General features: G+C 40.0%; 1 protein-coding gene across 12 annotated transcripts in view; it reads right to left on the minus strand.

The window, feature by feature from the left end:
• The window catches only part of B3GALT1 (beta-1,3-galactosyltransferase 1), a 180269-nt gene extending 156811 nt beyond the window's left edge, over positions 1-23458 (minus strand). For 6 of the 12 annotated variants that reach the window (XM_064434634.1, XM_064434633.1, XM_064434632.1 and 3 more), the window contains exon 1: positions 22391-23458. In XM_064434634.1, the coding sequence (XP_064290704.1) occupies positions 22391-22818 (428 nt within the window). In that variant the 5' untranslated portion in view covers positions 22819-23458. Of the gene's footprint in view, positions 1-16077; positions 16235-22390 lie in introns of all 12 variants that reach the window. The other 6 variants (XM_064434619.1, XM_064434628.1, XM_064434627.1 and 3 more) reach the window with 2 other exon arrangements.
• Between the last annotated feature and the right edge of the window lie 298 nt (positions 23459-23756).

Below are 23756 nucleotides of genomic sequence, written 5' to 3' on the forward strand. Positions count from 1 at the left end.
TCCATGAGCTTCTTCCATGCCTCCTCTGAGAGGAATATCCTTGGGGTGTGCATAACATAAATAGTTATCTTCCCTACTCATTGTAACACAGCCTGACTTTCACCTGGGACCAGTGACCTGTAGTAAATTCGTGATGGGTGGGATGATTCTGGAAGAGCATAAAAGTAAACCAAGAATAAACTCTAGAGAGTGATATTAAGTCTTCTAGATTTTAATGTAGACCCTTCCTTGGCAAAATGTCTGTGAATACAGTCAAGAAAAAGATACTGAATTACCAGAATACCTTATGAGAAAACTAAGGATCTGGCTGCTTTATTTAGGTATTTAAATGTTGGTTTAGATAATGGAAACCTCTATTTCCCCTCTTTACCTTCTTTGCCTGGGATATATAGGTGTATAGTTAGCATACAGGCTTCAAGAATAAAAAAGTCAGGTTTGTATCAGGAAAAAATGGTAAAGACAGGTGTGAATGACAAGACCAATTGCCCAGGGGGAAAGTAGTAACTTTTTTTGTAGCTCATGATGACTTGGATACGAAACATCCTCTGTCTGACCTTATCTGCTAACTGCAAGTCATTCCCACTGCAAACAAGCATTTGCCCTGTCAGATTGTCAATACCATCTATCTCATTTTATTACAAATTACCCCTTTTTTTCACTGTGCTGGCTTTGCTTGGGACTGTCTCACCTCCGTGTTAGAATGTAGCTGAATGCTGCCTTCCATGGCTATGACACTACACCTCAGCATGCCTGGGGTGGGGGCTGATGAAGGGAACAACATAATAGATGTTGACTGTCTCCCTTCCCTACATAAATAATGTCAGGAAAGTTGTTGTGGCAGTGCTTTTGGCATTAGATTATCTAATGGTAGAAGGGTCCTGGATTTTCTTCTTGTTGTTAACATGCAAGTAATTCCTTTTACATGGAAATTAGAATAAAGCAAATGCAGTATCAGGAGAGAGCATGTGCAATATAGCTTTCCTTATTTCTGTGCACCAGTATTACCATTTGGGGAAGAATAAAGTGTGATTATTTTTCTTAAAGGCATTACATTATTTTTTTCTTCATCCGAGTAACAAGGCAAAACAAACTAGTTTCACTTTTCCCATAGGCTTTCAAACGAGAAAACTGTCTGTCTTTCTGGTAGATTTTCCATTTTCTAATGTAGGCAAGTAATTTTGTAGAAAGCTAGAGAATGAAGGAATCCTTATTCTCAGAAGATACCTAGAACCAGTCACAGCTTTCGCTTGGTGTCCTGAATTTACCCAAATGCACCAGAGGTGCTGGAACATCATTTGTTCCCAACAGCCAGTTCATTTATCCCAACAACAGCTGCCACAACTAAAAATCAAAGACTTTAAGTGCCAAACATGGCTTTGAAATGGGAGTGCATTTGCTGAAGCATTTAGCAGACAGGCTGGTGACTGGCAGAGGACAGGAGCCTGTGCTGCTCTGCAGGGCAGGGCTGGTCACTCAGCCAAAGCTGCTGCATCCTGGGAGCAAGGCACAGCTCCACAGCTCCTGTTTGGCTGGAAAAAGGGACACTGCTGGATTATCTCAGCCACTAAAGATGGCTTCCTGAGAGGGACCACAAAAAACACTGTACTTTATTCCCAGTCACTGTAAAAACCTCACCCAGGAGAGAAAAATAACTCCTACTGCCAGACAAGCAAAAACAACTGGAAAAATGGTTGTCTTGATTTTCAGGTTCTTTCTGATATTTCTGTATTTCCCCTTACTGAAAAATCCCAAATAGCTTGTTCCACACACTGGGCAGAATTTTTAGCAGTTATCGTCTTGCAAATGCTTCTTAGAAATGTAAGCTTCAATATATTTCTAGTTATTGAGTAAGATGCTACAAAATTTATCAGCATATAATGTCCTTCTTTATGTTCTGGTGTATACCAAGAAAATGAAACTGTCAGAAATAATATGAATATAATTCCAATCCTTTTAATTTAGTGAATTGGCTCAAATTTGATGCATAGATCTGAGATTACTTGTATGTCTTATTTGATGATGGTTTCTTTGCATTTCATCTTGGCTTGGAGATATTTTATTTTTCATTTTTGCTGAAGTACATTTGTCCATATGACTTACCTTCAAGATAGGGAGATGATAATTCTGCCCTATTGTAAATATGCCCCATAACTTTTTAAAGTTGTAGGACTACTAGTATTATTCCCATCTAGAAATGTATGAGCATGCAAGCAGCACAGTTTAAAACAAACCATACAAATTCAATCATGTTTGTAATTAGCATAATTATGAACAAAATACTATTTTTCCTTCCTATATTACATACCTTTTTTTTGAGTTAAAACATGTATTAGTGAACGTGAGCTGTCTAACAAGTCAATTTGTTTAGAATTCCATATGGATATTTTTCTATTTTTTTAAGACTTTGATTACATTCCATCCAGATTCATCTTAAAAATGTAGTGGTTGATTACAGAGGTGGGTTGAACCAACAGGGTCTGAATAGGTATTTTCTCAGAGATCTGCACAGGCTTCTCTGAAGAGGAGCATGGAATTAGGAGGTAACACAATTCCCTGTGCACTCAATTCAGAGCAAATGGACAACTTGACTATGTTGTGTCAATCAGTGAACATCCCAAAATCTTTTTACGGATATTTATATGATAAAGTTGTTAGACTCCATTGATTCCATGAAGGGCTGAACGCTTCAGTTTGCACCAAGAGCAAGCTGTAGGAATCTCTTTGAGGTAAAGAGCTCTAGAGGCCACGGGAAAAGATCAGAAAGAAGGGGAATGCATTGAATGGTTAATATCCTCAAAGTTAACAGCAGCCAATTTTGAGGCCAAAACCATAACACCTTAGACTACAGATGTCAATGGCAGCAACAGAAGGTGACACTGAGAATTCCAGGAGGTTTAATTTGATACAACCACAACACTAGGAAAGTTTCAATACAGCTTTGATACACAAGGGAAGGTGGAAAAGGCATTTGTACAATCTGGCATCTAATGCAGACTCCAGATGCAAAGCACACAGACCCCTGTGCCTCCATGACTGGACTGGTCATACTTCTCTGCCACCTCCTCAATGAGAGTGCATCAAAATATTTAAAGGGAAAGATGTAAAAACTCATGAAGATTGAGTTGGATTTTATTACAGCAAACTAAACCACAGCTGGGTACTGACTGACAAAAACAACATTATTTAGGTGCATTATGATATACCTTAATGCAATAAAATCTAATTCAACAGAGTAGTCAGTTTTGTGATGTTTAACTCGGGAACAGGAACTTCAGAAAGTGAGAGTAAAGTTACAGTAGAAGTATCCAAAATTCCAAACATTATTTTAGTTTTTAAGGACTGATATAACAAACCTTTCATTCTTAATAATTTTAAAAAACTTTATTTCTTAACCCAAATAAAAAAGAACTTTAATGTTTATGAAAATTAAAAAGATATTTGTTTCTAGTACCACAGTTTTCATTGCTTTTAACATTAATTTGGTTTTAGTTTTTATCTTTCTTTTTTAGAAAGGTGACAAAAATTGCTGTATTTAAATAATGAATGCTCATAAGAAATGCTTTAGCTGGAGAAGAAGCTTTATTGATTTTTAGGGGTGGGATTTGGGAATTGAATTTTTCTGGAGCATAACATTTTATTTACTGGTGCTTGATAAACTGCAGTGTCACCTGCCAGCTGGCTGCAGTTAAAGAAAGCTGACTGATAGCCCAGGACATACATCTGAAAAAACAAAATTATAAAAATGGTAGAAACTCCTTTCCCCCCCACTACAATTAGTCAGGCTGAGTATTCCATTGGCTTGAACAGGATCATTCTTATTATTTATTGCCTGCATTATTCTAGTTCTTATAGGTACCAATTGCCATTAAAGTTTCTGTCTACTAGGCTCTTAACATTCTGTGAAAAAATTGGTTTGGACACACTATACAGTCCCTGAATGCATATTATCATACAATGGGGTTTATTCAAGTGTCACTGCTATTTCTTACCCTTTGTATGAAGATGCCTGTGTTAGACAAAGTACTCCAGTGTTCAGGAGTAAATAAAAAAAACTTACATTAAAATAATTTCATGTTTAGTGCAGAGGTAGAAAGCAATAGCTTTTCCCCAGTGGGGTTTTGGGTTTGTTGGTTTTTTTTTAGTTTCTTTTGGTTTGGTTTTGCTTTTTGTGGTTGTTTTTTTGTTTGTGGGTTTTTTAAGGTTTCCAAAATAACCTCACGACTAATTCCTTCTGTTTTCTATACACTACAACTAACAAAGTAATAGTCACATAACCCCACGGCTGTTTCTTCATTGCTCTGCCTTACTGTTTGTCTGGATCTTGAATCTTGCCTTAACCTTTTTCATGCTTGCTGTGATCTGCACACAACTGCTTTTCACACCTATTAATCCTGTTCCTTGACATGTGGTTTGAAACAGGTCCTTCTGTCAGAGGAGGATGCCCTTGTCAAAGGATCAGAAACCCAACTGCACCTGCCAGGTTTTTTACTTGAGTTAATATTAAAGGATTGGCAGCAAGGCCAAGGAGGCCTGTACTGTCATACCAGTATTCCATACCCATCTTTTCTGTCATCAGATGTCTAACAAAGAATGCAAGTGGCAGACAGTAATTTTAATTTTAATTAGTATTAACAGTGATTTATAATTTCAATTATATGTAATTTTCTGCACCACCAATTTTGGTGAAAAACAATGCTTAATTAAACTGCTGTTATCAGAAAGGTGTATCTTTATCAGATACACTTTTTTAAATAATTTCAGGGGGCTGTGAATCCAAACAAATTCATGAAGACTACAAAATATACATGTAGTACAATTGTTCTGTTTTGTTTTGAACATCTAGAATATATCAGATTAGACCACAGAAAATCCTTGTAATGTTTGGAGAAAATGAGCCAGACATATGGGCACAAATCATACATTACTGACAAATGCTTATGAGAAATTTGTGACTTCAGAGGCCTCTCATTTGAATACAAACTCTCATTATTCCATGACAACTTTCTGTCCTAGGAAAGGGAAACAATGTTCTGTTATTTCCCTTTAGGATTTTCTAATGCAGGTATAGAAGAGATCCCTTATACAGCATTAATGAAAGATCCTTTTACAGCCTCACATTCTATTAGTGAACAAAACTCCCTTTCCTATTCGTGGAAGTCTCCATCATCAGAGAATGAATAATTGTGGCCTACCATCCTGACCCCATATCTTATGGTACCAAACACAGCAGCTGGAGAGTGGGAAAGTGCAAATGAGTCTGCTCTTTCATGGATGCTATCAATCTGAGTGGTGCCACACTTCAGAAAAGCAGACAAGGAGCTCTTAGTTGTTTACTTCCTTCATTTATCATCAAGGAAATGCTGATCTCAAGTTTCCACAAGATTAGCTGGCAGTTAAAAAACCCCCAACAACAAACAGCAGAACAAAGTCTGCACTAAACAAGCATAACCCACATGGAGCCTCTGAGGCCTGTTCAGCATCTCCAGAATCTGCAAGAGTAACCAATGATGTAGCTCCTCAGTGGGTCTTCTTACTTGCCTTTTAAAAGCAACTGCTAAGTTAAGAGAGTGTTACTGACTTAGGTACCTTCATCAGTTTAAAAAAAGCCAAAACCAGTCAGAGTTCTCAGCTTCATTCCCAGAAGAATGCAGAATCACAGAATCATTGAGGTTGGAAGGTCCATCTAGTCAAAGCCCCCTTCCAAAGCAGGATCACTTAGAGCAGGTTACACAGGATCACATCCATGGAGGTTTTGAGTATCTCCAGAGAAGGAGACAGCTACCAAAGGACACAATCATAACAAAGCTCACTTGCACTGCAAACTCCTTTATTTACATTTAAAAGTTGCATTAAGGATATGTTGGAAACATAACTTAATTCATGCCTAACTCACAGTCCTTAGAGCTGGAAAGAGGGGTCAACCAAGGTTTAAAACTTGATGCCACAATGCAGCCAGATAAAGGAAATTGCTTCTTGGTCAGTCTCTGCCAAGTATAATAGTCAATGAAAGACTTCCTTACATAGGACTGTGGCTTTCTTACACAGAAGAGTAACTGGTCTGTGGATAGGGAGGAACAGGTAGGAGCTGCCTGGGCAGATTAACACTATTCACATTTAACACATTAATTCACCTTAAATTATTCTTCATTAACTGAAATGCAGCTACCTGCTTTGTCCAACCTCACCTCCATCTTCAGGCAGCTGGAGACAACCTGGTCTCTCTTGCACAATCCAACCATTTGGTAGGATTATCTAATTTATATGAACTACACTGTAGAAGCATCTTTTCTTCAGAAAATAGAGTATGGGGGGACTGAGGGAATTTAACGAGTCAAAGCTATTGTTTGAAATGTAGTATTTGCTTGCTGAGCAGCAATAGTGGAGTCTTTATTAGGAGGAACAGAATTGTTAGACCTTGGCTGTGATTCACTGTACATTCTATTTTGTCTTGCTGTTCCAGGTTATTTTCTTTTTCTTACAACTTGAATAACCAATTTACAGCCAACCCAGAGCTGGGTGGAAATGCTGGGATAAACACTGTAGTGAAAATTAAGGGTGTAATGGCAGAATCAGATGATTCACTACTGTTCAGAATCTCTGGATCACTTCCACACAGCAAAGCCAAACTTTTTAATGTATGTAACCACATATAGTACCAAAATTAAAATATAGAAATCTACTGCAGTAGGCTACATCCTTGAGTAGCTACAGTGCTGTCACCTTGAAACAGCTTCCAGCCCTGGCTTGTGATTCCAACATAAAACAGCAGGGAAGGATCGTCCCTCCCACAGTCGCTGTCTGTGAGCAGCCCAAAGTTCATTCAGCCTTTTGTAAACATTCAGGTACTATCTAGGTAAGATGTCCATCAGAAACAATGGAATATTAAGACTACAGAATATATGGCACTAAAGAGGTCACGATTTCACCTTGAAATTACGGCTTTGAATTCCTCCACTGATCACACACTTGCTATCTCAGGACATTTAAGAATTGTATGTATGTGATGTAAACCAGCCAAACTAACTGAATGGACACAGCAGTTCAGCCAGCTCAAACACAGTATCTATAGATATTTATTAAAGGAGCAGAAGCAGCATTCCAGTGTTTTCCCTATGCCATACCCCAAATTCCTGAAAATTTTCCTCAGAGGGCTCAGGATTTGCATATAAGTGCCTACACTTTTTGGGTGACTGCTCCTCTCAAAATAGAGAGTTCACAGATGTTCATTTTGCCTCCTGTAAATATCTGAGCTTTAACAGCTCAGTGCCAAAGCCTACTTAATTTTTCTTTCCAACAAAATCAGCAAGAAGTATTATGACTGATAAAGTTAGAGCTCACTAATATTACCATATTGTTTTCCTCCGTAGTAGTATTTAAAAATGAAAAAGTACAGGAAGTGCAAAGACATTTGTTGACAGTAGCAAGACATCATAAATCATGGTGACTTTACAATATCAAAAGTAGTCTTTGCGGAAAAAAAAAGGTGGACTTTTATGAAAAACTTAGAGGAGCTAATCTGCTGGAAGAGTCAAAGGCTTACTAGAGAAGGAAAAAAAACCCTCTAACATTTAGAAAAGATTAGAGAAGTCAATAATCTGCAAAAGCAGATTATGAAAGGCAGTTTATTTTAATCTTTGGCTAGTGTAGCTAATGTACATAACTTCATTAATTTCAGCTGCATTTTGATAGTATCTGTTCACAAAGTTTTGCGAAGGCCAAGTCCAATGGGTTTCAAATTGTTGTTAGGAAGAGCATCATGTTTTCAGACAGCTTACTGTGAGATTGCTTATTGAAAGCATCTTTCAAGGTGAGCCAGCTGAGCCTGGAAGGATAAAATTACTTGAAAACTATAAATATTTGCCATACAGGATTTCAAGAAACGGCAGACCCTTTCGTGGCACAGTACAACTCATGTCCTGTCTGAATTCTACCATGGCCTAAAAATGCTACAGAATACCTCTTGTTTTTATCTGAACATCACGCTACTTGCTGGGTTCTTTAATCATCTAATTAAAGAGTATTCCTAACATTTTTGATTTCCTAATTCACTTTGAACAAATGCAGTAATTGCTGAGGAAAACACACTCAATCTCTGTGTACAGAATGTGAGACAAACTTGCACCAGTGCTTAAATGAGTGAAGCAATTAACTTAAAGAGAGTATCACTGTATTGATGCAGTAAGGAAAAAATATTGGTGAGATTTTAACTATTATATTGAAATGGAAATCTCTAGCAATATTTTCATAATTTTTGGAAATGCTTAATGCTATAAAAACAAGTAACCAGTGTTATAGCTGTATAATTTATGCATTGCATTTGCAGTTTTAATAATATTGAACTGTTAAAACTGTGTTTTCAACCAAAATAATTCCAATTTGACAGATTCTGAAATAAAATGACAAAGTCCTGTAACCAAGTAATTATAGAGGTTTATATTACAGATGTTGACATTTCATAGCTAAGCAGTTTTGTTTCCAAATGCAGTGGAGCATTTTCACTTTGTAGCAGGGCTACTCAGATCCCCCTCCCAATTTACCCATCCTCATTTTGTTAAACGACATACTAGTGGTAGACTTCCATCAAGTGAGCTGGCCGTAAAAAAAGACTACACTATTCAGGATTCTCAGGACTTCATTCATTCCAAAGATCTGTCAAATGCACAAAAACACAGGTTTTACTTCTTCTCTGCTGTGTTCTTTCCTCCCATCTTGCAATGTATTATTTTTTTGCTCACCTAATCATAGCCCCACCTAAGGATCGTGTAGCACTGACATGCTCCTGTCAGCTGACTGACATGTGTACTGTGCCTTGTATACCACTGTGGCTCTGTCACCTAACATTACTCAGAACATCCATCTCATCTTCATTTTTTGTACAATGGGATGTGCTCTGCGAATGTAATACTCAGCTCTAACCACTCTGAGGTAAATTATCAGCATAGTGCATTTTACATGACTCACATTATATCCCACAGATACAGTGTAAGCTGCTCCCTAGCAACTGCAGCAAAAATATACCCCTTTAGGCATTTTTTTTCCAGCTAAAGAAACCAACTTTCTGTTTGATGAACTTCATATATAAAACAATCTTGGCTACCGTCACCTGAAATTGTTCTGACTAATGGTCCTTAAGATGCGTTTTTAGCCCTTTGCCTCGTTTGGGTTCTGATGCTGAAGTTTCTTTTGCAAACCTTCCACCTCAATGATTTTAGCACCAAGGGAAAAAAAGTACTTTTCCAAGCCAAGAAATATCTTCTCAATAAAAATGAACCATTTATACAAGAATTATAATCATGAGCTAGAAATCCATTTTAGGTGGAAAATGTAACTCCCAGCATGCTGGCAAAAGTAAAGGCCCTGGATTTATTTGGTGGAACGCTGAAGTCTTTTGGTTGGACTTCATTCACATGCTGAATGGAATTGCAAGTATTTTCAAAGAACTATAAGGTTTTAAGTAGACTAAACTTGCTTGTTGTGTCTTCCAAAATCTATTTACATGAACTTAGGGAGTTATATCTGGGGAGAGACAGAAATTAGTCCTTGTTTAAAAGCAACTAGCCTCATGCTTATGTATCACACCTCATGAATAAGATGTGGCTGCTGTGACATTGTTACTGATTTTAACACACCATAAAATATCTTAAAGCTAATTCCAGAATAACAACAGCTCATTAATACTTCACAAATGAACAGAATCCTCCACCAATCTTTAGGAATTTCTTTGCCTCTGCCAGGGAAAGGGTGTTACAGCAGACAGTTAACTTCCCCAGTGGAAGCCAAGCCTTCAAGTCTAAGGCTGCTCAGGTTAGCACATTTAGGCAGAGGCTAGTTTGCTATTTTTGTACTGATCTACATCAGCCTCCACTGGCATGCAGCCTTGTGCTTAGTCAAAAAGACAGCAGTTCTAGGACAGAAGAGCAAACAGCACCTGTTAGCTAGCCACAGAAAATAGCAAAAGCAGAACAGCATTGTCCTTTCCCTTCAGGAGATTCTGTCTTGGGAACTGTTAGAGACCTCTGAAGGGAATGAAATCTGTCCTTTTGGTTGAACAGGACAACAACCACCCCCACTCTGTTGATGGATACCTCTGATAAAAAGTAAAGCATGTGTTGTGTGACTACCCTTCTTCCTTGGTACCCTTTAGTGAAACTGACCCTGCTAAAGTGTAAATGAAATTCACATACAAGTTTATGCCAATTTTTGACATGACCCTAGAACAGTGCTCCGGACAGCATCTCACATGGTGAAGCAGAAATGCTTTTTCTAAGAAGTCCTCTGTCACCACCACCTGCAGTCAAATACTACACACAAATTGGCATATTTAATAAAATACCATTGAAATAAATCCTAGTTAGAACAGTGCTAATTGACATGCCCAATTCCTTAACCAAAGTACTAGTAACTACCTGGCACAAAAAATGGCATTTCTGTTAGAGCCATGTATTCATCACTTCCATACTCAGTAAACATTGGAGTTCAAACTGCATTTCCATCAATGCAGTGTAGCTGGCAGTGTGTTATGAATTCAACCTTGATGCAAAGTTTTATTAGTAGTAGTACAGTCTTTCGTTCAGTGAGATTCTCATTTCATGAACAAACATCCTATTGACTTTTCTGTGACATTTATGTAATTTAGGTCTGCCAAGTCAGTCTTCTGTATATGTCTTAATGACCTAATTAAAAGAACTATTGTCATACCACTATATAATGTAGCAAGAAGAGGGGGCAGGCTGTTTCCATTTTAAGCTAATAGGCACAAAAATCTGTAGCTTATAGCTTCTAGTTCAATTCTGAACTTACTCATAACAGGACATAACTGGGTTATATGAACACCCCAAATGATGAAGGAGTTACGTATTTTAAAGGAACAAAGAACATATGGATGTGACATGCCTTCCTATGTATGAAAATCTAGCTGGATCAGAAGAGAAAAAAATAAAAACAGTTTTGCAAACTTTACACTCAGAGAAAACAAAAAAATAATATACAAGCTTTCTAGCAATGCTCAAACCATCCTTATAGAACAGAATATACCATTTTATGTCAAATCTCCTTTGAAACCTTAAAATGAATGTTAACTTATAATATTACTTGTATTGCCAACTTAAATTTCTCACCCAAACTCGCACAGTTTTCACTTTTTTATCTCATTATTTCCAGAACAAATATAGTGCAAAACTTGAGCAAGGTGTTCCTGGCAATGAACAAATTCAGATACTATACAGATACTATCCTGATGAAGCCCCAGGCTACAGTTTTTATGGGAAAGTGTAAATCTTTGCAACACTGTGTCCGAAAGAAAGCTGTTAAATACACTGTAGCTACCTAAATCCTGAAAACTGGATTCACCGAAATTCACAGAAGTCCTGGCTTTTAATTCTTAGGGAAGAGAGGAAGGAACTTATGACTGACTGAATTTAACTGAGGTGCTGGAGATCACTTTTATTTAGTCCAGCAGGCTTTGAATTAATGTGAAATCCACTTGGCAATCAACTACTTTCACTTTTAAAAAAATATTTTATTTCTATCTACATACTTATACATTAGCCCACCTTTTATGCATCTGTTAGCATTTAATATGGTTATTTCATTCTTATGGTTTTGTTTATTTTAACTAAAAATTATTCAAGCAGAATCATTGCACTGTTTGAAAAATAACTCCAGAGAGCTATAGTTGATGTTCTTCTCTAAAGGTGTGCAAGGTTATTACAATATTTCATTAGCACAAAACAATACATCTTCAGATAGAGGCAGTATTGGCTTGTAATGTTTCGTGTTACCATGCTACGAACCTTTGCTTGTAAAGCAATTTAATCACTTCCATATTGGTTATACATGAAATATTAGTGCTGTGCTTCACAGGGAACACCTCCTGCATTTTCATTACAATATAACTGTATTACTTAGAGAGTCAGAAAATCTATTTGTCTTTAAGCATGTCATTGCATCTCATTGAAAAAATTTCTAGCCTAAGTTTTACTAGTTAAAGAAAGAAACAGTATTCCAGTTTTAAGTCCTCAATTCAACCAATATGGGTTTCATTAGTTTCTAAAATCCACATGTCATCTCCATGGCTCTTTTAGTTATCTTTCATATTACCACCTATTAGAACAGCTAACTGTAAGTTTTTGTCTTCTGAAACAGAAAACAACTCAAAATCTTTAATATCCCATGAGATAACCTGGTACTTATACATCTAACATTAACATTGTTATTTAGCTACTGTATAATGAAAGAAACTAACATTACAACAATCTTTATGGTGGTCATCATCTTCAAAAGATCAACATTTTATTTTTCAACAATGAAAATATATGAAAGTCAAACAAATTGCTTTATTTTCCTCCATTAAAATAGTCTAACAGATAACAAAGAAGAGATATGTTATTAATATCATGCCTTTCTTGACAAATCAGGCAAAACCATCATCCAGTGAGTTATGAAGTCCTGGTGTGTAAGAACAAAACGTACAAAATGGAAGCAATTACAGAATTCTGAGGTAGTACACAAGACAACATAAGAGATTAACAATGTAGACATGTATAAATACATGCATATTTAGATTATTTTTGAACTGAAAATTGTTGAAACTAAACTTCTGATCAGCATTTTTACCATCTCTTTGGAACTGCCAGGCCAGGCTCTTGAGTCTGTGAGATTCTGCAAGAGGAGCAGGCGGTCGCAAAAGCAGTGAGCAGCCTCTTGAGTCTGTAGTGTCCTCACACAACTGTGGTGCCACTGGCAAAGGCTCAGCCAGGGGACCAAGCTGTAGTGTCCTTGAACTTCACCCACCCAGGCAAGCACAAGTGCCACCAGGTAGCCGTGTATGTCCCTGCACCTGAAAATACTTTCCGACCCGGCAGGTCTCACCCCGCTCTCCCAGTTGCTCTCTAGTGGCTGGGACCAACTAGTTCTGGCCATGCCACGTGCACAATGTGACTGAAACAGATCCACAACAAACAGCCAGCACTGCTCCTTGGATTATCTCTGCCTGAGCAAACCTGCTCTGGTGTTCACAGCAGCAGGAATCCAGGAGCCAACCCTGACACCATGTGTGTGCTGCACTGCATGCAATCTTCTCAACATGCTCTACAGATACCTCAGTCTCAAAGACTGTGTCTTTACTAAAAGCATATAACTGATAACTATAACTGATACCAAAACTGATTTCTGGTATTGATCATCATACTTTTTATTCAGAGGATGTTTCAACATACAAGATGGTAATTGCTTTGTTCTACCTGACACTCGTACTTTGTCTATAAGAGACTTACAAAACACTTTTTAAAATGTAAAATCAGGTAGTATTTTTATTACAGCTGCTCGAAGTCATGTTGTTAAAGCCATGACTAAAAATTACTTTCAAACAGCTGTATCTTGTGTAAGTCAAAACTTGACCCAATAACATCAAAAATTATAAAATAACATAATAATGACAATAACATAAAAATGATAGTTTGAAAGATAGAAAAAAACCCTTAATTTTAAAAATTTTGGGTAGATCTATCAAAGTTGGAAAAAAACTCACAGAATCTTTACTGGTATCTTGATAGAAAGAATTTCATTAACAGCAATTCTAAATAGTTCCAGAATATTAGGTCACGTACAGTCAAAACCACCTGAACCCTAAAGGTCTTACACAAATATTACAACAGGTCGGAGTCTTCATGTCACTGACAACTGTACAAAGTGCATAGGAATTGCTCAGATGTAACTGACTTGTTTGCTCATGCCAGAAGCCTCTTTAGAGAGCAATCACCTCCAACTCATCTCTAGCAGCAAAAGGAAAGCATGCAGTAACTTGGCTGAGTGACTGCTCAGAAAACAGGGACATAGTTTACAAAAGACAAGATTGATTAGCACTTGTAGGCTGCTTACTTTTATGGGTTATACAGAAATTTTCCTTTCTTACTGTTTTCAAATTATGAAGGAGATGATTACAAGTGTAACACCTTTGGAGGAAAGCCTAACAGAAATATTTAATTTATTTAATTTCCCTATTACAAATGAACAAATAGTTCAGAACTTCCACAAATTAGTTCTTAGTTTAACTAGTATTTTGCTTTATGCCTCTATGTTCATGCACGCATGAGCAAAAAAAAAAAAAATTTATTTTCTCCTGAGAAATATTCAGAATAAGATGGCATTCAGTATCTCCTCCTCACTTGTAATTAGGACATAGTATGTTGAATTCTGCTCCCATTGACTTCTCATTTAATGAATTAGGTAGAATATATGGATAAAAACGCTTTCCCAGTAGCAGTATATCTTCCATGTGAAATGTTTAATATGATCCAACTTACAGAATCAGTAGCAGACTGGATGCTCAAATTCTATTCCAGACTTTTCTGGCCCAATTCAATGCCTGATTAATCAATGGGAATGTTTGACTTGGTAGAATAATCTGAAATCTGCACATGAAAATCACCAGCAAGGAGGCCAGTCTCTTCAGGGTTTACAAAACATTTTTTCATCTTAGCTGCAACACAGCAATATTTGTGTAAAAGTATTTCAGAGCAGAAGTAATGTGCTCTTTAAGAAACTGATTGGGTAGAGGTGAATCCCAAATAAGTAAACTAGAGACATCAGACTCAATATGACCTAGTTGCCACTAACTTGGTGAGAAACTTTCATTTGAATTCTTGTGATGAAAACCTCATATATTTGAATCTTTTAGCCAACTTTTAGCAGTGCTTTGTTACTGCCTAGCTTATTTTAAGCAAATACAGTATAAACTACATATAACAGAATTTGGTTTGTGATTGTATTTGCACTAAGGTGCATTTTCTGTGGCCTTTTAACAAAAATCTAGCATACTCAAAAGCTTGGCAAAAAGAAAAACCAGTGGCTTTACTACACAGTCTGAAATCCAAGTTAAATGTATTATTTTTCTACATGGAAAAATCTTGCAAATGCTGAAAGCTTTAGGTATACATTAATATAATAGATTTTTACACTACAATGCTACCACTGCTCTAATGCCACTCTTACTAGCTGCCTGACAGACCTTATGAAAAAGTATACATATGAAAGAAATTAACTTGCTAGTAATTTTTGGATGCCCACAATGGTGTGGCTTCATTTACATGTACCATCGTACCTACATCTGAGTATTTTTCCTAGGGAAGACTGTAGTGAAACTTGGCTGATGATTCTGAAGTACCTTCTAAAATGTTAGATTAATGCACCCATCTTAACACAAGAAGATATTGTCACAATTGAACAATGGGACACAAGTTCCACTTTTTACAATGATAGTCTGTTTAAGGCAGATAAGCAGCACATTTGGCACTGCTCTATCACTGCTGCCAAATGTATTCAGCACAGATTCAGCAATTATCACCACTGTGGCCTGTAAGTACTGGGGAAAAAGAAAGTGCAGGCTGACAGTGTTCGTGTCCATCCATGACATCCTGCAGGTTACCATGAGCTCACTAAACTAATTCTGAGCTGCATCAGCCAACAGAAAGCTGTTTTGACTTCACAGCTACTTGTACACATGGACATGCTTGTCATAAAGAAGCACTGGGTGAGTTTCAAGCACACCGTGCAAATGCAATATACCAAAATCTTTTTCTTTGACAAACTGTCTTGTTTTGGTTTGATTCCAACAAACAGCACCCATTTAATAGATCAGGAATATAACTTTAAACCACCCATGACAAAAATCAACTAGTAGAAATACATTTGTTATGTACTTGAATACTTGCTAATTTGAAAAAGCTGTTCTGATGAATTGTATTACAGGGGAAAACAAAATGAAAGAAGAATCCTATTGGTTCAGTCAACTACAGTTGGTAACAGTCCTTTAGACAACCAGATTTACACAGCATATGACCTCATAAATTAGTAGTAGAGCAGCTGGGGCCTTTCTTCAAAGAAAGTAAAATGTAATTCTTTAAGCTAAATATTTAAATTAACAAAGAAATAGGCTGCCTACTAAAATCGTCCGGTACTTCTGCCAAGTACTTGAACAACAATAAATCAAGAAACAGAACAGCACTTCAGACTGGGGTTTGACAAGCACATATTGTTAACTGCTGCTGTTCAACCATCTTGCTCTCCTCTTGCATTTACCTTCATAGTTCTATGTCCTCCCTTGCACAACCTTCATAAGGTCCTCTGTGAAGCAGATTCAAGCTGGCAGAAAGTGGGTTTGTTTTGTTTTGGCTTTTTAAGTCAGTGGCCAGGGTGGAGGAGTGATCTTCTGCCAGACTTATGTGCTGAAGTAGTTCTGCAAAGGTTAGGAAGGATGGTGTTACTGTGACTGGGAGAAGGGAGACAGCATCATCACAGACAGGCTGCTGGAGTTACTTGCCCTGCTGTGAAACCACATTTATTACTATGTAGCACTAAGTGGTAACACAGCACACTAATAATACATTTCTGATGTTTCTTTAAACCTCACTCTCGGTGCTGTTGGCAATGCAGCAGCTTTTCCAAGTGACATGCTTTGAGTATCGAATGACTAGCCTGGCTTTGAACAAGGAACGTGAAGAGATCCTTTCTATATGGCAGGCTTCCAGCCTAACCCCTAATACAACTGGGAGGCAGGAGAAGAAAAGCTTTGGTTATTATTTTCATCTTACTATGAAATGTAGTTCACAAATGAAAGGTGATTAATTAGATAGCATTGGAGTTAAGGCTGTTGTGTGCTGAATCCGTAGAGAGGCTAGGAAAGCATTAAAGGTATTTGAGTAAATATCGCTTTGCACTCCAATATTTTTAAAAGCTTCTTTGGTTTCAATTAAAAATAATTTTAACAGCAATCAACATGGATCAAATACCACATACCACCATTCTCACTTCCTTTTTCATTGCAGTTGGAATAAGTACTAGGAATGGCATTTCTTAAGAGTTTTCTTTCTATTTTATGTGGTCTGGATTTCTGGACATTGCATTACCTTGTCTGAGTTTACTGAGGTACAAGGAAAAAAACAAAACAAAACAAAAAACCAAAGCCTGTGTTACATTCAGTGAGTTTAAACTCTATGAACACTCTTGTCTGATATGCCATGGCACTTTTATTCCTCACAGACACACATGCAAAAAGGCTCACAAGGAATGATACTGTTTGCAAAATGGAGACAAGCACAAGAAGTTGTCTTTGAGCACAGAACTAATGCCACCATGGTGGCAAAGAGCTCCAGAAGCACTCAGAGTGGACAAAAAGATGACAATTGAGCTTCAGTGTAGATATATGTAGGCTAATACATCTCATGAAAAATAATCTCAGTCACATATACAACATGCAGACAAATGACTGGAGGAAAAAATCCAGCAGCCATTATTGACAGATCCTTATGTACAACAGCAAGAAAAACCTTAGCAAAATATTGGGTATCATGAGGAAAGGCATTGAGAAAAAGACAGTGCACATTTGTACAACCTTGGTCCATCCATGTCTCAAGTACTTCTGGTCTCTGCATCTCAAAAACACTCTAGTCAGAGAACAAAATACCACAAAGATGGAGTGCCTGCCTTAGAAAAAGAGACTTCAGGGGCTTTTTAGTTAGAAAAGAAGACTGAAGCAAGATATGATCAATCAAATCATGAACATGGTAAATAAACTAACATAAAGCTGCTTGCTAAATCTTTTAGTAATAGAACTAAGGGACCTTTTACAAAGCCAGCACAACATCAGTTAATAAAGAATTAAGTGCTTCTTTACAAAGATAGTAGTAAGCTTCTGGAACTTGCTGTCACAGCAAGTTCGAAAAAGACAGGTCCTTGGTCTGCAGGTCCACAAATGGGCTCTAAAACCACTGAGCAGATATATACCCACCATCTGTAATGTGACAAACAAGTATGCAGGAAGAGTACAACAGAACAGGTTCATAAAACAGCTAGGTTTGTGTCTAGTCCCTAACAGCATCCCTTAATTTCACTGTCAGAGACCTAACCCTGAGTATGAAGCTCCACTGGTCTGACCCAGCAGAGCTTTTCTGATGTTCTGCACTTCAGTTGCCTTTAGTATCTTCTGTGGAGCTCTGAAAAATCCACAAAAGTTACACCCCTGCTTCTTAGCAGCTGTGAAAGATGGAGGTCAGATTTGAATAACAGCAGTCCTTCAGTATAAATTCCAACACAACTGCCTATGCTAAGCAATAAATTAGAACTGTATCTTTAAACAAAAATAAGGGTCAGACCCAGGAGGAAATATTTGCATTACTCCAAGCAGTGTGACCCCAGAAAGCCACAGATGTTGTTCCACAGCAAGATCAGCTATTTCAGTGAAACTGTAGCCACCTGCTGAGGGACAAAAGAAACAAACATCAGCCCCTCAAAGAGCTGAGCTGCAGAACTGCTCAAAGGGAAGCAAGGTTAGCCGTGTAAGTCATTCACTTTTTTACTAAAGTAAGTCTCAAAAGACAGTAATAGTTAAAGCCTGCTGGTACTCAGATGGCAGTCTTAAAAAATTGAGTGTAAAAGCGAGCGTCTATCGGGTGTTTTCTGCCTTCCTCTACAGAAACTGTTTATACATGAAATAGGTATATTATAATTACAATATTTTGAGACTACTGCAAAGGGAAAAGGTATACTGGCAACACAGAAATGAATAAATGTAGCTCAACAGTATTCTCACAAGATTTCAGTTATGTAGCATTTTCTTTGTTCACTGCACTGTTCACCATTAGCTCCCTCACCAGTATTTGGTAACTTCTTCTAGTGCAAAAAAATGCATACTTATATATATATATTATATATATTATAATAAATACTTATGTATTTCATAAATATTTGTAGCAATACATTAAATTATACACTTATACAAGCATTAAATTACACATTTTAATTCTTAAGGGAATAATAGAGTTTTGATGAGTAACTATTGCAGATATCTAGATTATTCCCACTAGTTTGGGAGTTTGAATTGAGAGCTACAAAAATCAGAATGCAAGAGGGTTAAAAAGTGTCCACTCCCCACTACACATGCAATACCCGGCAATTTTATGTTTTAGGTAGCTATACAAGAAGAGGGGTGTCTTCTAATTGAGATCTGTAATTCATTCATTATCACACCTTGGTTCTTCTCTGTATTAAAAGTAGGCACAAACAGGCCCAAGACTCTTGTACATCCTTTCTTTCTCCTGGTCGTGCTGGGGAAAGCTTATCTCTTCCACCAACATAGCTGCAGTCTGTCAGTCAAACAACAACCTCCCCGTCTTTGCCTCTGTCCTACTGTTGAAGAGCTGTGCTCCCTGCACTGGGGGCTGAATTCCTGTTCAAGAGTATCTTTCCTAAGTTCCTTGAAAGGCATTCTCAGGAGAAAGAGGTGCTCAAGCAGAGCACTCTTGGTCACTGTGCCCGTGGCACTGCTAGGCAGCAGCAGACACTATCACTGTTTGGAAACTGAGGCTGCTGGGTAAGCAGCAAAGGGAACACTTGGATGCTGAGGCATTTTATACTTGTGTGTGTCTGGAGTTCTGCAGAGCTGCCATACATCAGCATTTAGAGTTGCTGTGTTTGATGAAGACAGATCTAACAGCTATGAGTCCATATTTTAACTGCAGTTCAAAAACAGCATTAGCTTTTCCAAACAGATCAGTGTACCATTTGTATAATCTAATACAACTAGGAGATACATCATTCATTCATCTTTTCCCTGAGCTTCTGCATCTCTTCATTGGTTCAACTGAACGTACATATATACTTATTTCTAAAATACACTCAGTTCTAAAAAGCATACCACTTTTTTTCCCTAGCTGTATCAAAAGAAATAATTTTCCTACTAGTCATGGCAAATTACATCAATAATATTTTATTATCTATCTTTATCTGTTTAACTAAATAAGCATCAGGGTGGAGAACATAACAGAATTGACTGCTTCAGTTCCAGATGTCTTATTATGTGACATACAGTGAAACTACCCTGTAAAATTACTACTACAAAAGCAGCTTAGGAAAATTTAGGATATCTCTGAGTGTTGGGAGGCATACAGATGGACTCACTTTCTTTTCTAGAGAAGAAAACCATGAAAAGCAAGCTAAAAATTTCTGAAACTTCTGCATTCTCCTCTAACTTTTAACTAGGTATGAGCATTATGTAACTATAATACTTATTAATATTCATAAGTCTACAGCTGATTAATATTTTTTTAAAAGTAAATACTTAATACACGTATATTGACTTCAGTGGTGGAATGACTCTTGCTCCAAAAAGTTTCATTATTTACTAACATACAAAGAAGATGAATAAACACTGAATCAAGCACCCTTCTGAAATGACAGCACTGAAATGTTTAGATGTTTTACAAAAGATTTCTTCAGGATTGTGCATGGAAAAAAGGTATTTAAGGCATAGATGTTGAAAATACATTGGCATACATTCTCCTGCATGCATGTTCTCTTGGGAACAGCCCCACTGAAATGACTGGCACAAATACAGTCTGCTCATGTGCTGAAGGTTCTACCATTCACAAACTAAATTTTTTTATGTGCTTATCCATTCACAAACTAAATTTTTAGATTAAGTTTTGGTGTCATTCACAAGGCAGGGTGGGGGGAAAAGCTTAGTGTTTTCAGCCTGTTACCTATAAAGATTTCACTGCTCTCTTCCACAAAAACAGTCACAAAAAATGGGGATTTTCTTTCCTAAAAAAGCACATAAGGAAACAATGGGTGATGTTATGAGGCAGATGAGCAAAACTGAGTACATCTCAGGCATTGCATCGGGCTATGTGTGACATACGTGGATGAGGATTGTTCTCTACTATAATCTAAAATACTCTGACGACACTGAATCAGGTTAACTAAATGAGGTTTCTGAAAAACTGGTTTGACAGTATGACATTTGCTGAACCTGTATAGATCTATCCAGAATTAGAATTGTATGAGAACTGAAATTTCATTAGCAATTTATATTCTGACAAAAATGTTATTTAGTGGGTAAGTATGCAGGGAGGGAACAATATTTAACCTGTGTCAGCCCTAATTCCACACTTAAAATCTTTTACACTTAATTGTGCCTTCCCCACAGATGTAAAAATGGGCTTCAGCTCCCCAAAGCAGAGCATGTATGTGCTGCAATGGTGTTTGCACTGGTTATTCACCCTTGCATCTATCACGATCTAAAACATTTCTGAAAACACGTTATGCACCACGTGATTGAACACATCCTTATAACTAACTAATCAGAATACTCTACCAAGAAAGAGCGAACAAGATCAATACAATCCTAGAAAGTAGAAAAGGAAACTTAAAGGTACAGAGGAACAAAAAACCCCCGAAACAAACTAAATGCTCTTTACATTTTCTGCAGACAGTGTTTACATGTTTAAAATACCCAAACCAAGAGATGCAACATAACCAACAGATAACACGAACTAATTTCTCTAGGTCTCTTAATTGTGGATGCTATCCTGTTTCCTACCAAATCACAATGTCAAAACTCCTCTTTATTTCCATGACTGGAAGATCAGGTTCTTCATCACAAAGCCTGGCAACATCCTGGCAGATTCCTTCAAATGTTATATAATCAAGATACTTAATGTTTACAACGACATCTCTAAAAAACATCTTAATGCTGTTTTTATCTAAATTAACAAGATTTGACAACACTTCAAAGCTTAGCAATATTGCCTTTATCAGTAAAAGTACAGTAGGCTGAAGAACAATGGAAAGGAGTGCACAGGGATAAACGGGATTTCCTCTTTCTAATTCCTCTGTCTCAGTAGCCAGCGGTCATGCATCAACCGTCACCGACACGCTTACTTTACAATAACTTTTCTTTGAGCTAACTGTGTTAACAACTTTAAGATCCAGTCTGCGGCCACACCGCCACCGCTGCCGCCTTCGCTTGTGTGACTGTCCCCGCCGGGCGTCCGGGACCGCCTTCGAGTAAAATCCTGCCTTGAGGGAAGTTCAGCCCGCCGCCCCAAGAGCGGCGCGGCCGCGCTGAGCGCCCCCAGCGCGGGCCCGGGCGCGTCCGCGCTGCCGGCCGCCGCTACCGCCGGGGGACCCGCCGCGCCGCCCTTCCCGCCGGCACCCCGCGGCAGCGCCGGGGCCACCGTTCGGCGGCACCGGTGGGCGGCCCTCCCGAGGCGGCGGAGCGAGGGCAGCGCCGCAGCCCCTACCGGAGCGCTGATGTCGCCCCCGCCGCGGCTCCCGCGGGCGCCGCCGCCAGCCGGGCGGGGGCAGGCGAAGTTCCCACCGCACCGCCGGTCCCGCCCGGGGACCCCCGCGCCGATGGGCACGGCAGGGGGCGGTGGGGGACCGCGCCCGCCCGCGACCCCTGCCCGCCGCGGCCCAGCGCCGCCGGCCGCCCCCGGCATCCCGCCCGCTCGCCGCTCCGCCCGTGCCGGCACCGCTGCCCGGCGCTGCCAGCCGCCCCTTCGGCACCGGTCGCAAGGGATGCGCACGACGACGGGCATCCCCCGCCGGACCTTACCGGCCGCGCTCGCCGCCCTCGGCCACCCGGGCTGCCGCCGCTCCGCGCCGCGCTCCCGCAGCCGGGGCGCATCCCTGCTCCGCCCGCAGCCGCACCAGCCGGCAGAGCGCGCGCCGCGCGGGAGCGCAGCGCGGGCACCGGCGGAGCTCGCCCTCGCCGACTGGCACCGCCGGCAGCCAATGGGCGCCCGCGCCGCGCCGAGGGGGCGGGACGGCGTGACGGGAACGGGCCAATGGGAGCGGCCCCGCGCGGCAGCGCCGCTTCCGGGCAGCGGGAGCCGCTCCGGGGCCGTGCCGCCCGTGTGCCCGCGGCCGCTGTCCCCGCCGGGCGCTGCGCTCCGTGTCCCCGCGGGCGCTCCGGGACGCGCTCCAGCCCCGGCAGAGGGTGCCCATGGTGGTAACGCGCGCGGCTGGGCCAGCCTTGCCCATCCCCAGCCGCTCTGGAAAACGGGAGCGGGCTGAGGGCCGGCCGTGCGGATGGAGAGCGTGTGCCTGCCCGGTGCCCGCGTGCACAGGAGTGTGGAGCTTCACACCCGGGCGCTTTGTGCAAAATAAAAAAAACTAGTGGAAGAAGATGTCTTTTTTTCAAGGAAACCCCACTGAGCTGAAACCGTGTCCGCAGGCAACATCCCCGCGGCTGCCGCCGACCTTGGCGCGGGCGCGGCGGGAGCAGGAGCGCGTCCTCGGCCGCTGCCGCGCTGCGGTGCGGTGCGGTGCTGTGCGGTGCGGTGCTGTGCTGTGCGGTGCGGTGCGGGACCCTCCATCGCCGCGGCTGTCACTGCGCTGCGGGGTTGGCACCGAGTCTGCAAGGTCTCGGAACTTGTGCCGCTGGCAGTGCCCCACCTGCCCGCACCCGTGCTTAAATTGGTTCGGCTGTAGCAGCGGTTTTTGCCAGTGGACCAGGTGCCTGTTTCTAACTTTAGTTTGTGTGGCGCATCCATGGGTTTGCATTGTTGTTACTCTGTAGAACGAGGTGTTCTGTGCGCTGACCACAGTGGTGCACTGTAGAGCGTACGGGTCTGCTGGGGTACCACAGGCCCTGGAGCAGTGAGGATCGAGGATGGACCACAGGGGATTATTGGTGTAAGGCACTAGGGAAATGGGCATGGGCTTTTGGTACTGGAGGCCCGTGGTGATAAACGGCTCGCCTGCGGTCACTCAAAGAAATGCAAGCCTGGAGCTGGATGAAAGTGCGTTTGGAGGTTGCAAAGAAACACTACCTGACGTATCTAAAGGTAAAACACTACATTCAGGTGCAGAATTGGAGCTGCATACCAATGAAGAAAGAAAAAGGTAGCAAAGGGAGAAAAATTATCTTAAGGGGAACTAGAGGAGGGGGAGGAAATACAAACCTGAATATCGGACTT

The sequence above is a fragment of the Passer domesticus genome, chromosome 10 (assembly GCF_036417665.1).
Source record: "Passer domesticus isolate bPasDom1 chromosome 10, bPasDom1.hap1, whole genome shotgun sequence".
NCBI classification, from domain to species: Eukaryota; Metazoa; Chordata; class Aves; order Passeriformes; family Passeridae; genus Passer; species Passer domesticus.